The sequence below is a fragment of the Homarus americanus genome, unplaced genomic scaffold (genome assembly GCF_018991925.1).
Source record: "Homarus americanus isolate GMGI-L3 unplaced genomic scaffold, GMGI_Hamer_2.0 scaffold34921, whole genome shotgun sequence".
Taxonomy (NCBI): domain Eukaryota; kingdom Metazoa; phylum Arthropoda; class Malacostraca; order Decapoda; family Nephropidae; genus Homarus; species Homarus americanus.
In genome coordinates this window covers 5,198,375-5,216,003 of record NW_024741901.1, presented here as the reverse complement: position 1 = coordinate 5,216,003, position 17,629 = coordinate 5,198,375, and the positions used below count along the sequence as shown (strand labels likewise).

General features: G+C 42.7%; 1 protein-coding gene across 1 annotated transcript; it reads left to right on the top strand.

The window, feature by feature from the left end:
* The first annotated feature begins 514 nt into the window (after positions 1-514).
* LOC121876193 (protein abrupt-like) lies at positions 515-9,164 on the top strand. The gene is made up of 5 exons (XM_042381159.1): positions 515-774; positions 2,624-2,741; positions 2,878-3,658; positions 4,723-4,803; positions 8,160-9,164. Exons 3-5 carry the CDS (start codon positions 2,953-2,955, stop codon positions 8,987-8,989), a joined length of 1,617 nt encoding a protein of 538 aa, XP_042237093.1. The 5' UTR covers positions 515-774; positions 2,624-2,741; positions 2,878-2,952; the 3' UTR covers positions 8,990-9,164.
* The last annotated feature ends 8,465 nt before the right edge of the window (positions 9,165-17,629 follow it).

Here is a 17,629-nt window from a genome sequence, read left to right as displayed (position 1 = left end):
ACGCAAAAATATATTCCAGACAAAACAGTGCACAGGATGGTCATAGGGACAATTGCCACACTCATAAACAGACTGATCGGTAATATTGTGGGTCCCCGAACTTGTGGAATCGTAATAATAATACATGCAAACCCTAAGCCAGTGTGTGTGTGACAGATCCTCTCAGAGACGTATTAATAGTGTTGATGGTTCTATAAGACAGGTGTGGTTCCATTTATGGCGCTCAATTACTTCTTGTGGCATGATGAGTTACCGCCCAGTGTGAGTACAAGAGTTGTGTGATGAGTTACCGCCCAGTGTGAGTACAAGAGTGTTGTGTGATGAGTTTAGTACAAAGAGTGTTGTGTGATGAGTTACCGCCCAGTGTGAGTACAAGAGTGTTGTGTGATGAGTTACCGCCCAGTGTGAGTACAAGAGTGGTGTGATGAGTTACCGCCCAGTGTGAGTACAAGAGTTGTGTGATGAGTTACCGCCCAGTGTGAGTACAAGAGTTGTGTGTTGTGTTCCAGCATGGTGGGTGACGGGCGGGCGGGGTAGAGGAGCCAGCAGGCTGTGCAGCAGAAGGCCGTGCACCAGCAGGCCACGCACAACAGGATGGGGAGCAGCGCGAGCAGCAGCACCATCATCAGTACCAGCAGCAGCAGCAGCAGCAGCAGCAGCCGCCACAGCAGCAGTCGCAGCAGCAGCAACAACCACAGCTACAGCAAGATGACAAGAAACAGACGTACAACCTCTGCTGGAACGAGTTCTCACCAATCTATTATCTTTTTTCAAGTAAGTGACAGGACTATTTTATCACTGATTACATTATTCAGGCTCTTCGTTATTGGATCTGGTGAATATTTGAAGGTTGCCGCCGATATATATATTGCAGTGAAATAAATGCCACTATTTGGCCGCCCCACAATCCAGTGCATTTAGGAATAACTTATTCATAAGTGGGAAAGTTGATACTGCATCAAAATATTGTTATTGGCTTGTTTGAAATTAATGAACAGTTTGAATATGATATTAAACTCCATAATGTCCCGTTAAGATTAGTAATATTTATTATTACTATTTAAACAACAAACTTGTGAACTTTGTATATACCGTGGTAATTGTACTGTACTGTAGTGCACTGTACATGGCCGCACTACACGTATCATACACCGCCAACACTCACCGCTCAGTCGAAGATCCACCGGCTGACGTCATGGTAGGCAAGGACCAATCAAACAACGTCCTGCCTCCGTACACGTGGATTCTTATATTTTGCCAACTTCCAAAACCAGTGTTGTATACCTCCCTTCTGCCTCCTCTGCCTTCGTCTCTCACCTGTGGATATAATGTCATATGTTCACCTGAAATTAAACTGAATCTCATCTTATTTTCTTTCCATTTAAGATAAAATAAAAAAAAACGATAATAATTTATCTTATCGTTCACTCATCATTTATTAAATATATGTCGGAGTAATAAATAAATAAAATAACAATTACTGATAACAAAAGCGTACACGAAATTAAGAAACTACAATCCAGCTTCTGACACCGGTAAAGTTTTCCTCTCTGAGACCCTATACTGAAACTATTACTACTATTGTGCTATACTACTCCTATTATGTACTTCTATTATGCTATATCACTCCTATTAATCTTCTTATTCTATATCATTCTTACTTCTATCATTCCATATCACTTCTATCATTCTGCATTACTGATAGCAGCGGTATGTCCAATCGTCAAACTCGGTACCTTACCCTCAAGACCGAACGCACCAAGACTGGCCACTACCGGCTATAAATATTAATATCCCCGGCACAACACAGCCACACACCCGTTGTCACTTAACCATTTATTAATCAATATAGAATAGCAGACGGGACCTCATTGTATCCCCCGACTCGACTGACTCATAAGTAACACGAGGAAGTTCTTTATTGATGTAGATATTATGCTCCACACTACTCCAGGGCTGTTATCATCTACGACTCGACTTGTAGTATATACTTAATGCGCCAAGGGTCATTCCGCTTATTTGGTAATAGTGGTGGTAGACAGGTGTAGTTTCAGTGCACAGTTAACGCTCACTAGTTTGCTTTGTGCTGTTGTTATAGTCGTTGAGAATTGTTAAATATGTATGATGGGTGGGGTTTTTTTTTATGGATGCTAGTAAGAATAAGCCTTAAAACCCAAAGAACTCCCGCAAAATACGAATGTTTGTTATTATTGTTGTAATTACCATGGTATTAGGTGTATATATGGTCAATTTACTCATTTCATTTAAGACGTCCTTCGCTATCATAGGATAACCAAATTGTTCTTAAAATAGGTGGTGAGGTTAGGTTAAGGTCGGTTGGTTTAAATTGAGTTATATTAGTGTTAATGATATTTTCTTATAGTTAGTACAGTATTATGTTTATTTAAATCACTTATATCAGAAATATATTTAAAATATCACTGCTTCACTTATCCATAAAACATCGCCATGTATCTTACTAAACCAAAGTCATTAAGTTTTCTTATATATAAGTGTAAGTAATGTAATACTCCGGTGTAATATGGTTGTGTTGTCTAGTCACTCTACACAGTAATACTTGATGACCTGAAAACTTTACTAAGCCTCTTGTTTGGTGGTCTAGGGAGCTCCGGGAGCAGGAGGAGTTCGTGGACGTGACCTTAGCCTGTGAGGGTCAGCAGGTGTCTGCTCACAAGGTTGTGCTTTCAGCCTGCAGTCCCTACTTCAGGTCACTGCTCAAGGTCAGTCAGTTTTCACACCTTCCGTTCTAACTGTTGTTCTTTACGAGCGGTTTTCTACAAGCATGATGCTAAATACGTGTTATTTATGTCATCACTCTGGCACGTGATGTATAAGCAACACCATTGTATTTTTCAGAATAATCCGTGCGATCATCCAATCATCATTCTGAACGAGGTTGGTTACGGGGAGTTGGTAACCTTGCTACAGTACATGTACCATGGCGAGGTGCAGATCGTTCACGACCAAATCAAGGACTTCCTGCGGACAGCCAAACTGCTACAGATTCGTGGGCTGGCCGAGGCCGCCGCAGCCGAGTCTCGCTCGCGCTCCACGCCTGACTGTAGGCGCGACAACGGCCCAGTCCGCGAGGTGCCCACTCCCACACCTAAGGTGGAGTTAATAGAGCCTGAAGAGGAGAGTCGGCCCCCAGACAGCCCACAGGTTAAAAGGATCAAGCTAAGTAGCAGTGTTGGTCCAGTGCCCCCTTCCTCCCCCTCACCACGCCTGTCCAGGGGCCCCAGCCCCCCCGCCCCCACGCCGCCCATACCTAGCCTGCCTCTCAGTATGGCTAACATGGCCAGCATGGCAGGTCTACCTACCTTGCCGCCCATGGGTCTACCAGGCGCTTCCCTCCCACTATCCATGCCTTCCTCCATCACTGCCCTCCCGCCCGTAACAACCGCCCACCCATCCTCCATCCACCACGGTCGCTCTGCCCTCCACACGCCGACGCCCACATGCCAGCAGCCCTCCTTCCATGGGCTGTACCCCGGGATGCCCTCTGAGGACACGCAGGACACAATGGGTAGCGACCGCTCTGAGGACCGCGACAAGATGCGCCACGACGATGACGACTACGACCACGAAAGCACACTGGAGAAGATGTCCGGACTCGCCAACATGGCTGCACTTAAAGGTCAATCAACCTGTACACCTGTAGGATAACACTCATGTTTTCTCTTGGATGTACAGTACTCCATAATATATTTGATCACCTTCTACACAGTATTCACAAAGAGCTCTGAATAATACCCATTTAGTTGACACATAATAGTCATACACCTTCCTAATTACACGGACTCGTCAGCTTTACTTACTGGATTTATTACATAAATTCAACTCGAGTTTATCAGAAGAGAGAGCCATTAGACAATACTACCTTATGGCGGAGTCAAACTATTGTTACATCTTGCCAGAAACAGATCTGCCGTACAAACTAAACTACATTAAAATACTTAGCAAACAAATTTGTAGGCAAACAGACAGACAATCATACAGACACACACAAAACCACTACCGGTACAGTCATTTCAGTGTAACTGCCCAAACAACTGGTTGCCTCCTTGACAAAAGACAACAATTACACTCTAGCGGCCTCAATAACAGGTCCTCTTCGCACTGACAGCCTCTGCCATCAGCTGCTATTAACCAAACAACCGATCACTTATCTAGACAACAAGACCCATACACTTGTGAGTCAATGGTAAGACATCTGCTGTAGATCTTCCCTCTTGTTCCGCGCCCATCAAGATGTATTCCACAGCCAAGCATTACAAGTCACAAAACAATTATCCATAAACATTCTTTTAAATGTTCCTAACTTTACACAACACTGGATGGTGAAGAAATAGAGTCTAGACAGAGTTAAGATATAGGAATAGATGGAACACTTATACCCCTCCTGTATCACCTTAGCCACCCACTCATCTCTCCCTCACCGGTGCTCTCTGACCCCTCACATGTTAAGGCACCAAGAGGTTGATAATCGAGCTGAATGGTAAGGGGCAAAGGTCTCTCTCTCTCTCTATCCAGTGTGACACGTAAGGTCAGCTCCAGTGTCCATTGATAACTCCACAAGACCACACCATTTCCCGCAGAGGCTAAGGTTAGAATGAGTTCTCCAGAGGCTAAGACATTTAGGAGGAGGACTTTACTGATTATACCTACAACAATTAAGAAAACCTTCATTATAACCCACAGGTTTCGGAGGTTTTCCTGGCCCCTCGGGTCTCGCCAGCTTGACTTCGGCCGCCCTTGGCTCCAACTCCGACAGTAATCCCGGTAAGTACACGTTTCGTAATTTTTTCCCCCATATTTTCTTATTGAATGTTATCAGTTTTCCATATCAGCTCTGTCTTTTTTTAATCATTTTTATCTATTAGTGTTGATTGAAAAATTTATCCGCAATCATCTTTGGACTGATTTTGAGAACAAGAAGCATGGGTATTATGACCACTTTTACTGCATGCTGTCTTGCTCATGTTTACAGCCTTGAGCTCTGCTATGACACTTGTCTGGATGATGCCTTCATTTTTACACCAACCTTACCGCGTTTTTCCTCCCCACCAAACAACGGCAATTTTTACACCCACCCTAGACGTGTTATGATCCCCAGCATCGGTAACACCACAACACCTCTTAAAGGCTTATCCTCAAAACCGAGTCATTTCAGTTATCTAAGACCCGAGGTTTGTCTCTCAACACCGTAAAAACTTACCAATGATTATATTAAGGTAACAGAGTAAAAAAGGAACAACAAAAATACTAACATCTTCAAAATCAGACGAACTTTTCTACGTTACTTAGGACAAAAATTCCGAATACCAATTTAAACATCTAGTCAGTGGTAGATGTGGCCACCAAACTGCCAACCACCATAAAAAATTCCCATCATGAAATTTAATTCTAGCAAATATTTTCCCCAGGACGACGCAGGGGTAAAAACGTCTATATAATTCACCTGCTTGAGACTTCATTACGAGAACAACTTACTCAGGATTCTCACTTATTTGGAATTAATGCAATATAAAGAAAATTCACCGTAAAGTGTCTGCGAAAATCTAATGTACAAAGCTATCTAGTATGTCTGTGGTACTCTGCTTTGGGGTGTGCATGAAGAACTGATGAACAGAAGCAACGTGTGTGTGTGTTATACAATATCACCGCGAGGGGTCCGGTGAACCGTTATATACTAACTTAGAGGGATAAAGCTCAATCAATGTAACACTCCAGGTTCTGTGTCTATATTATCGTTCTGTTTGTAAAGTCATAGAAGAAGACTGTTAGAATGTTGAGTTGTTTTAACTAGAGTGAGTAGAAAGATCTCGAGAGTAAAAGTAAAGTTGTTTATGTAAAAGTAAATGAACGAAATCTGAGAAAAGGGCATTATATCACTATCTGCTGCCCTTTTATTCTTGATCATTTTTATGCATAAAAAACAACTTTACAACAAATAGTAATATGTCAGGCAAGTTGCAAACGCTCAGGTGATGAATTAACGATGACTGAATTTTATATATAACTTACACTTCAGTCATTCTTTTTTATTTATTTATTTTTCCCCGAATATACAAATAGTCAGAGAAGGCGAATGACTGAGTTTGTTTTGCGATAGATTTGGCCATTGTGAGTCGTAGCGGGAGAGATCTTACAATACAGGTTGACAAAAACAGTAGATCTTAGCTTACATCGAGTCCCTGAGAAGGTTTAAACTTAACACGTATAACTAGGTCACACACACACACACACACACACACACACGCAGGACACAATTAATTGGTCTCTTTGTGTCCACTCCCAAGAGTTCCTTGTTGAGGTTTACTAAAGAACAAATTTACGAAGCTCTTCTATTATCTGCGAAAAAAAAGTTTACAAAATGAACAGACATTTAGAATGCAAATTGGCCGAAGGGGCAGTAGAAGGTCATACATGAGGTATTTAAACAACTCCAATTTTTCGTCGGATTTTGCAACTGCATTGTAGGATCCGCTCGACTAACAGTACAGGATGACGAATACAGGAAAAATACATTGAAACAAGGCGACTACACCACATAATCTCCTCTAATGCAGATAACACAAACTTAACCTAACCTAAAGAACTCAGCGTAGTTTCAGCAAAATTACCATAGATTTAGACAGTTGATGTCGACTGAAAATTTTGTGATTTCGAGGGTTTAATCGCGACACTTTTCTGACAATGGTCATTTCTGTGTTTACTGAGAGGTTTAAACAATGCAAGATTTTAACTTAAGGAGAATCGTGAAATAATATGGGAGGTGAAGTTAAGGTTTTGAGAGCTTTAAGATGGATGATGTTAGTTTACGTAAGGCACATGTTGCATGCTAGGGTGGAAAGAACGTTAATTAGTCAGGTGCCCCCAAATCCTTAACGACTCCGATCTAACGTAATAATTAGGATTGAATCTCAGTCCTCTGCGTCAACGTAATTTATGTACCCTTTTAGTACAATAATTACTTAATCTAACGTATTCTTAGCAGGAGAAAACTACTCCATATTTTAACCTGAAAAAATATATATACTGTATATATTAAACAGTGAACCGATAAAGTAAACTGCCGTGAATTTGTCGATGTGACTTAAGACTCCTTTAGTAACCAAACAACTCTATCAAGTGTAACAGTTAGTAAGGAGACCAAGAGTGGGAAGAAACAGGTCTGTAAGCTCAGCAAGTTACGTTTACTCGGGTAGAAAGTTAGCTTTGAGTAGAAAGAAAATAAGATCAGGTACAAACAGGGAAATAAATTTTGTAGAGCTCAATACAGTAAGTGTTGACAGGTAACGAATATAGAGCTTTATGCGGGCACAACGTCTTAATCTTTGTTAAATAAATAGTTCAACCAACAACTTAGGATTCTGCACACAATATCAGGTTTCGTAAAGTTGTTCACGTCAGTAAATTAAATACGTTGTTTCCCAAATCAACGGTGGCAACTTATGAAATTCATATCTTGTGAACATTATATTGACTCTGAAAGCACTAAGAAAGTTTCATTACTTAGTCTTAGAATCTAGAGTAAAATGAAACCAGGTCTCGGGGCTTATTTATTGTGGTAGTATCGGTACTTCGTGAGTCCTACTAAGTTTAGAGCGGTCAATTAGGTTAGGACAAGCTGTCTTCATGGTGTTCTGCATCTTCGTATCACCATTAAAACCGTAAAATGATTCAACATTTGTTACTAAGCGAAGAGAAACTAACAGTTGGGAACACAGGCGTTACTTTTTGAAGCGGTTATGTGTGTTTAAGTTAAGGCAATGTTAGTGTGAGAGTAGCAAGGCTGGGTGTGGCCCTGGACGGTGTCGGGTACTGTGGTTGGCATCTCTTTTGAATTTTTCCCTAGTCATTTTATCTGTTTTATTCTTGATATTACTGCTACATTGGTGTTCAGTCGCTTCAAGTTTGTTTCTTCTAAGTGTCACATTCATCACTGCATGGTTTTTATACCTTTTTTCTCTACCACTTGTTAAATTTTCAAATTTCTTAAAACTTCATTTGGAAATTTAAAGTCAAATTTATTCAGTCTGTCAATAAAAGCTAAACGGCTTTGTGCTTCACACTAAATATGACAGCAAAGTCCATAAGAGATCAGCTGACCACAGTGCTGACGTCACTTGCAGGGTGCACGGGGTCACGTGACCTCGATCTGTCTGTGCTGATGTCCCAGCTGGGGGGCGGCGACCCCCCTGCCCCACACCAGCAGGGGATCCAACTTTCCCCGGGGGCCACCTCCTCCTGCACAGCGGGGCCCAGCACAATGCAACTGTGGCAACAATCGCAGCACAATCAACAGCAGCAGCAGGACCAACAACAACAGCAGTCACGGCCGTGGTGCGAGGCGTGTGGCCGCAGCTACAGCACAGTTGGCAACCTGAAGCAGCACGTGGCTAATGTACACGGGCGGGGGGAGTGGGTGGTGTGTGGGGTGTGTGGCAAGACCTTCAAGACCCGCCAGTACCTCCAGTCTCACCTCCTACAGCAGCACGGCATCAGGCAGCGCCCCACACCCCTCCTCCCTCCGTCATGCCCCCAGTCTGCTGACCCCGCCCTCAACATGCTCCACCACGAGTCACCGTCCAGCTCAGCCCAAACACCCCCCTTTAGCCCCGCCCACCGCTCATTCCACAACCACTCTTCCATTAACCAATCACTGCCCCAGACATCAGTACCCACCACCTTCACTAACCCCGGTCAATCATCATCAGAATTCGCCACCGCTTCGCTTAACGGCCACGTCCACCATCCTCATTTCGGGCAGTCCTCCTCTTCTTACCCCCAAGCACCGCCCCTTAATCCTAACCCAGCCATTGGCCCCACCTTGCCCCAACCTGACAGCAGCGGGCAGGCAGCCAGCCCGCCGCCTCAGCCAATAAAACAGGAAGGCTTCACTGGCTTCCAAACTACCCAAATCAAACAGGAAATATCCTCAGAAAATTACTATACAATATAACCCTTAGGATTAATATAGATATCTAATGAATGTGTAAATAATATTAGCTAGGCATATATATATTGTAACTGTATATAAGTCTCAAACAATGTGGCGAGTAATATGTGTTGTGTATATATAATCAGAAATGCTTTGGTATAGTTAGGTTTAATGACCAGGGTGTGTGTGTGTGTGTGTGTGTATATAATAATCGTTTATTGAAGTTCTGAGGCTGAAAATAACATCATAATATGTGTGTGTGTGTGCGTGTGTGTGTGTGTGTGTGTGTGTGTGTGTGTGTGTGTGTGTGTGTGTGTGTGTGTGCGTGTGTGTGTGTGTGTGTGTGTGTGTGTGTGCGTGTGTGTGTGTGTGCGTGCGTGTGTGTGTGTGCGTGTGTGTGTGTGTGTGTGTGTTAGCGTCCTCACCGTCCGTTGAAGGTGCTTGAGATGACGTAGGTACATTTGTTTAAGAAGCACTTAAACATATATGGGCGTTAGCGAGAACAGGTGTGTAGCAAGTGTAGAGGACAGGTGTGTGGGAGGCACACACGTTATGGAAAAACTGCATAAACATGTGAAAGTTGTGTGTGTGTGTGTGTGTGTGTGTGTGTGTGTGTGTGTGTGTGTGTGCGTGCGTGCGTGTGTGTGTGTATGTGTGTGGTGATGTGGGTGTAGTGTTGAGTGCTTTCAGTCCTGTGCTACCCCAGCTTCAACACGTGAAGACACAAGTCTGTGTCATGAAACATAATAACAATACCTAAAATTCCTATTGGTCAAGGTGCGTGTGAACAGGTAGTTTGTTATATAGATATAGAAATGCATTTATATTTGGTACATTTTACAGATATGTCGCATAAGTAACGCCTGCTTCCTAATGGCCTATTGTGATCTTGTTATTGTAGAAAGCGTGTATAAAAAATAAAAGCCTTCGTTAATCAGCTGATGACGTGGTGTGGAGGTACTGTACGTGTCAACTCTGCTGCCTCCTCTAACTTTATGGGATATAAGTTCTCTAGGACAACTGTGGTAAAGCTTCTTCAGGCTTTTAATAATGTATAGTATTAATATGATGATAGTAACTTTCAGAAACAAAATTCATAAAAAACAAAGTCTAAAGTCAATAACTACGATTTGTAAATGGAAGATAGCAGTGAAATTACCTACCAAAAATTACACACACACACACACACACACACACACACATACATACATGTGACACCTGCAGCAGAGTTGACAGAAAAATGTAGCTCCAACTTAGAAGTCAAGAATCCCGTGGTGACAGCCGCTGCCATAGCGTTATGCTTGGTAGTTGCAGGTCAGGTAAGCCCTATTCCTGATTGACCCTAACCAAACTTAACCTAACCACATGCGTCGGGGACAATTAGAACTGGGGCCTATTTAACCAGTCATGATGCCTGGTATATGTGAGACACAAAGACGCCCCCGTAAGGCGCCACCATCCTCATTAACGACCTAACTACTTAGAAATTATAACGACGTACATATTAACACCTGTTAATGAGTTCAAATATAAGCAGAAGCCGGATCGATTTGTATAAAATTGGTCATATTGTAATAAGAACGATAATGTACATAATCAGGCATCAGACAGCTAAGTACAATTGTGTACAGAATTAATTAAACCTATCCATGGAAACTTAACCTAATTTAATCCCAACCTGACATACATATGAATTAAGAAGCGATGGTTTCCCTTTATGTTATATATGTACAGTTGTATACTTAACCACTAACGTATTTATGACACTTGGACCAATTCTGTACATATCTCAGTGAGGACACCAACAGCTACAGATTAGCGAAGGCATTCGTCTCCACATAATAAACACTCCAGAGTGAAATTAAGGTTAAATTAGAAAACGTTGAAGTAGTTGAACGGCGCCTGTGTTGAGCTACCTGCGTGTAGCGTCACGTGTACTCAGCAAGACCTGTGGTGCGGTGCCACCCTCCCCCTGCTTGTGGTACGGCGGTCCTACCTGCCCCTCATCCCCTGTGAAACACAGTACTATGGTGCTGTCCTGGTTGGTTAGGATCAATGAATATAAGAATCCAGGTGCTTCTGTTGTGTTGGTGAATTGCCAGACTTGTATACCATAAACCTTGTGCTGGAAGGTAGCTGAATGAGGCTATCTGTGGGTGTGTCATCACCTGAGTAGTATTATCTGTATAATGTGGACACGAAGTAGTACCTTAAGCTGTGTATCCTCATATTATACATTATCCTTGACTATTGTACTTATGTGGATGGCACAACTGAGTAATACTATCCATGTATGCGTGTGCTACCAGCTGAATATTATTACCCATGCGTGCTCTACCTATGTGTGTTTTCACTTGTGTGTTGGGTCAGCTGAGTAACTCATGAGGGCAGCTATAAACAACGGGTGTATGTGTGTAGGGATGGGTGGGCGTGGCACCACAGGTGTGCTGTGTACACGTGCTGCGGCGCCTGTGTGTAGTGGCGAGACAGGTAAGTGGTGACACGCTAACTGTCGACTATAGCCTTGTCTACCTCATGTGTACGCCCACGACCTCCCTGGACGTGGCCGCAGCCGTCATGTTATATGAGTTTTGTGTGCAGGCTTCATGTAGAAAGGTGGAGTGTACAGGGGAATTTAGGAGCTCATTGTGTAATAAAAGAAAGGGTTTCATATAAGGAGTATACAAGTCTTGTGGGTTTTGTTTTTAGTTCTTGTCGTGCCTATGTTTAGGTCTTTTGTCAAACTGAAATTATATTAACAAGACGTTGCATTGGATAGTGCTTAATAGAAACTAACCAAACGAAATGTTATCTTAATATCCTCAATAAATCCTGCCATGGAACAAGCTAATATGAGTCACATTAATGTACGAGGCATCCATGTATGTAGGTTCCCCACCTGTTATTACTCTGCCACTCTGCACTGTGTAATTGGTGCTCTCCAATTTCTCCCAATTCACCGTGTTAACAGTATTGGAGCGTCATTTATTCACCCAAAATCAGTGTTCTGAATTAGAGATCTCTTTTTTACGCATCTACAGTACAAATGAATAAATATGAAATACGAAAATCGGTTCACAATCAACTAATAACTGACCTTGGCGATGTGCTAGTATACTGAGTACAGAGTTACACGGGTGTGACGGAAGCTACTGGAATAAATCATCATGGTGAATTGGAATCGGTAGCAATTAGCAATATTCTCAATGATTTATTACAGGTATACAAACTCTTTAAGTCGTTTACCTGCAAATTTAAAAAAAAGTTTACAGGTTGTTTTAAGTATGTATATGAAGGAGCCCAGAGTATTCTTAGTGCTACCCCAGAGTATCCCAACCTTGTGTAGATCAGTACAATATGAGTCTGGTAAGTAATAACTGCAGTTTATAACTTCTGTGCCACACACACACAGTTGAGCAACATTGCTTGTGTGTTTTTTTTACCTAGCATCACCTGGACCTGCTAAGTGAGTAAGTGATGATGATGATTAATGTTAATGATTGATTATAATGTTTTATTGTAATGTTTGATTATAATTGTTGATGATGATTATAAGGGTTGATTATAATGATTGAGAAGATTGATGGTGATAATGATTCATTGATGGATTGATTGATTCTAATGATGATGATGATGATGATGATGATGATGATGAGGAGGAGGAGGAGGAGGAGGAGGAGGAGGAGGAGGACAGCAATGAATAATTCAATCTAAGTTAATTCAATCTAGAGAATTCCAACGCCCAATTCGCTAGGTATGCCTCGCTGGCCACTTAACCGCACGCCTGTCCAGCGTCTCGAGATAACCTAAGCAGCATCCTTTTGTCCAGATCCACATGCATTTTTCCTTTTAATAAGCAGCTACTAATTACCGCTTTAACAGTCTACTTAAAAAAAAAGTAATTCTTCCTCAGTGGTTTTGAAACAGATAGTCGGTCGTTGTGGGCACTGTTTACAGCAGAGGAAGGATGTCTAAACTAACTTGTTGATGCGTCCTTAAATCCAGACTTTTGTTTCCAAAGACTAAACAACTCATAAAGCCAACCTCATGGAGTGAAGGTGACACTCCTCCTCCTCCTCCTCCTTCCTTTAATCTTTCTTTCCACTTGCCAGCAATTACGACAGCAGGTCATTCCTTCATCTTAAAACTACGTGGTGATGTAGTTTGATCCAATATGCCTAGACGTGTGGTTTTTTTTTGTTTTAGTTTTTTTAATAAGAGCTCCAACAAGTCCTTCATACTTAAAGCAATAAAGATGAAGTATGAGGACTAGGGTACCTGCCAACTAACCTCACATGCCGAAGATTATCGTATAAAACCAGTTTAACGACGCGGGTCAAAGATCGAACACTGGTAGGTGTTACATAGGGGCTTTAGCCTACAACTCCCTCCAGCTTATATAGGTTAATCTAAACATGGCGCTCCTAGTTCACCATTTGTCTAAAATTAACTACACAGAACTGTTATATGCGTGTCTAGAATGAGACTTCCAATGAAATATGAAGTAAAGTACATTTGATATAGACATCTTTTGATGGAATATACTGGACGAAGGTGTTATGCCTGCCTGTGTTATCATTTTTAACAGGAAAAACTAAATAATATACAGCATATGTAAGAAATTGCATAAATAACAGCGAATTTTTTTAGTGTCAATCATTCGGTAATTTCACCTTGTAGAGTGGACCATCGCATTACGCTATACATTGTAATTTTCCTCAGGATAAGTTAGCTTTGTTTTTTATTCCCTCAAACAAGTCCCCCCTGACAAAGATCATCCAGGCCCCCAACTTCCTCGCCGACGCTTCTATAAAAATGAAATGTGGTCCGAAAAGGTCAAACGTGGTCAAGAAATGTCAAATTGTTAAGTGTTTACATGGGGCCAGCCATGAGGGGTAATGCCACCAGGTCGATTAGGTGATGACAAATGTATATTGTGGTGAAAATGTCAACACGTAGCGAAGAGACTTAACTGAAGGTGTTGTCTTATCAGCTCTTATTGTTAGGACTAGTTAACTCACTAACAAACTTAAATGTCAAGACCAAAAGAGAGAATTTTTTAGAAATATACCAAATATAACAATGGCACAGTTCAGAATTTCCATATGAATATTATATGTTGCTCAAATAGATGCAAAAACAAACAAAATAAATGATGTTCAGATATAATTAAGCAGTCAGGCTTATACAACTTGTGTGATATCTGTGAGTCATGGGTAACTATTTAGGAGACAGAGTATGAGCAGCACGGTACTATAACCATCGTGTGATTTTGGTATTACGAATCCCAATGTAAACAAGACTCAGTCCGTGAATTATATAAGAGCTATAATCTGAAACATATAGTTATAATATCAAAATAATAGTTGAAAGGTCGTAGTCAGCTGTGATGTTTCGCTACAGGTTAAAGCAGCAACAATACTGTAAGGTGTAACAACAATAACATGTAACAGCGACAGCAATAAGGTGGTTCAATGTGTGGGCGCTCATCCCTCTCCTCAGCTTTTACGTCAGGTCGTGTATCAGTGTGATTTTCCGGTAAGGTTTCTCTTTCTTGTGAAGTCGGCATCTGGATCAAGTGTAGTGTGGTTGATAAAAGCCCTTGTCCGAAATAGTATTGTATAATATTATCCCAGCTCATCTTGTATTTTCTCACCTTGTTAAATACTGACCAGTGAGCAACAAAATGTATGTAGGTGTTAGTGACCAAAATAATATAAAAATTGGAGTAATTACTGGCTATTTACTACTGCTCAAAGATTAACAACACATTCACAAGCCTCTCTCTAAAATAATAATAATAATAATATAATAATAATAATAATAATATTCAGCTTAACTACTAATTTTGTGTTCTATTAACACTAACTGACCATATATTTTTCAGGACGTCCCCGTTTCGACTTCTACCGTAATACGAGCGACGGACCCACGACCATGCCACATCTGCGGCAAGATTTACAAAAACGCTCACACCCTCCGTACACACATGGAGGACAAGCATTCCAACTGCAATGGGTTCCGCTGTCTTTGTGTGGAACTGTGGCAAAGTCGCGCAACTCCCTCCACTTTCATATGAGCCGCCAGCATCGTGGCGTCAGCACCAAGGACCTTCCTCTATCCCTTACCAGCATTGGGACCCAGAGATGGCCGCCAAGTACATCCAGATTGTTGGTGGTGTAGGTGAGGGGTAAGGAGCCAAGACTACATCCGCCCGGATCGAGACAGCAACAACTCCGGCAGTGACAATGGTTCTTCAACGACGACCAGTGGCGAGTCGAGGGCTGACAACAAGGCAGGTCTATATGTAAAGTCCGACTCTGGAGTCCGAGATGGAGAGGATGGGTTAAGGCGGAGGCCATATGATGTGATCAGTCGCCACCTTGACATGTACTCAGGAGCCAAACCTCCGGGGGCCTCACTACTAGACACCTATCTGCAGATGATGCGAGCATCTGGGATGGATCTGTGGCACCACCATGGATCACATGCCAGATGAAAGGCTACTTCACTCCCGACCTATGAGTGGTGGTGTCTTGGATCTGACCCGGCTTCGGATCACGAGCATCTCCCACACGTGACATAATAGTGGTCGCATCGGATGATTTCAGCGATGATGAAATTGTGTGATACCGATTGGTGGGAAGCTGGTGGAGCCACGCGGTGGTGACTGTGACGCCGCTTCCCCGGCCCTCAACCCGGATGATGCAAAGTGGGCAGTGCAGTAGTGAACCACCACACTCAGCCGTGCAGCGTCACACAGCAATCACAGCAGTGGTACAAATTACACAGTGGATGCAACAGAGACTAGAGTATGAGCCAGTGTGACTCAGTGCCTGTGGGTGGGCCCGCCCCTGCCGCCCGTGAGCCGCCCTCAACCACGCCCAACTATTTATACCACTCTCTTGCCCATACCCATCTTCACCTGTAAAAAATAAAATTAGTCCCTTAACTTAAACACTAAAATTGAACAAATATGCACTTAATAAATGTTAATTAAAGGCCTTGAACATGAGCAACATGTTCCTGGTCCTCCCCATCAAAGTAACCCAAGCAGCCAGCCCCCTGCAGGCGTGGGTGAGAGCGGCACACGTCTCCAGCAGTTGTCAGTTCTCAGGGACTCGTCGGGCTTCACTCCCTCCTGTATATACTCTCTCACTCAGGCCGGCGGTGATGCAGGCGGACGGACACCCACTAGGACCCTGGCTCCCTCCCACCGCCCACACTTGTGCACACATGCACCAGGAACATGTGCACGTATCAGAGTTTATGCAGCCGCCTCTATGTTATGGTTAACTAGTTGGTGCCCTCTTTTGGTGCTGTTATTTTGGATTAAGATATTTAAGAGTTCTCTCTCAAAAAGAGGAAGCTTGATGTAATATGAATCTATGTCGACTCATGCTCTCCTAGCTGCCAGAGAATGGCTCTCTGTTAATATCAGTGCAAAATGCATCAATAATCTCGCAAATCACTTCAACTTATGCACCAACGGGCGCCCAGTGTTGCCATACCAATGTCACTATTTTCACAGCGGCATCATCTCGCCTATTTGTCAATTAACTACCTGAGAAAAGCAACTCAGGTTAAACTTATGAGTGCATATTGTAGCTCCATTCGGCATCATCTCAGCATTCCTTTTAGCTGCAGTTTTCAGTTTAATTTTAGGCTTGTACACAGGGATGGACCCATTACCTTATGCCCATAGTTTGTGATGTGATAAGATTTTAAGCCTTCTGTAGTACTGGCACATCAATAACTCTTTTCTACAAAAAGGGATGCAATTATGGAGGCTCACTACACAATGCTCAAAATCAGTTTTCTCATCCCTTATGATATACTGTATGTTGTCCTTGACTATTAACTCCTCCTACTCATACTACAACTTTGATTTGTTTTGGTTTGTGTCTGTGAATTCTCCGTCCAGCCAGGGTAAAGTCCCCACCTGTACAGACGGCCGAGGTCAGGTCTCTGCTCAGTACAAAGTTGTCAGTGGCTGAGGCCCAAGCTGCCCGTCTTGATCTCAGTGTAAATAACCGCCACGAAACAGGCAAATGAGTCCCTCTCCTCACCCTCTATATGATATTACAGATAGTCAGGTAGTATTTCAGGTAACAGATCCCATATTGTTATTTTTGTAATGTGTTTACACAAGGTTCTCAGCCATTCCAGTCGTATGGTAAACTGCTCTGTCCAAGTCATATGTCAGCATTTTAAGTGCAACTAGTCAAGGATTCAGTAACAGAAAACACAATTGGTGTGGCAGGATGCACTTCCACTATGCTTAGCAGGTACATTAAATAAGCGATAAACTGTATATTAACCTATAGAGATATATAACACGTGGCCTGCGCGGCAGTAGAAACTGTAGTGTCTACCTCATAGTTTAGCGGGTATTTGTGGTGATGCCCGCGTGGGTGTTACATCCACGCTCCCTGGGCACTATGCTCATGCTCAGGCACCAAGACAGCGCTCCGCGGGACCTGTGGTGATACTCGGGCAGAGGTAAGGAATATGCTGCCACACCTGTCACTACCACCACACACATAGCAGTTGTGAGGTAGGGGTGTGTGTGGAGATGGTGGCGGAGCAGTAAGGTGGTGCCCGCGTGGTGGTGTTGCTGTCCCCGCACAGTGTGTCCTCAGTGTTGGGTAGTGTAGTGTA

What these genes read in the sequence shown, in the direction of transcription:
- LOC121876193 (XM_042381159.1), top strand. Translation starts at nt 2,953, where the DNA reads ATGTACCATGGCGAGGTGCAGATCGTTCACGACCAAATCAAGGACTTC. An exon ending in CAACATGGCTGCACTTAAAG is followed by an intron (nt 3,659 to 4,722) that starts GTCAATCAACCT and finishes TATAACCCACAG; the next exon opens with GTTTCGGAGGTTTTCCTGGC. An exon ending in CAACTCCGACAGTAATCCCG is followed by an intron (nt 4,804 to 8,159) that starts GTAAGTACACGT and finishes CGTCACTTGCAG; the next exon opens with GGTGCACGGGGTCACGTGAC.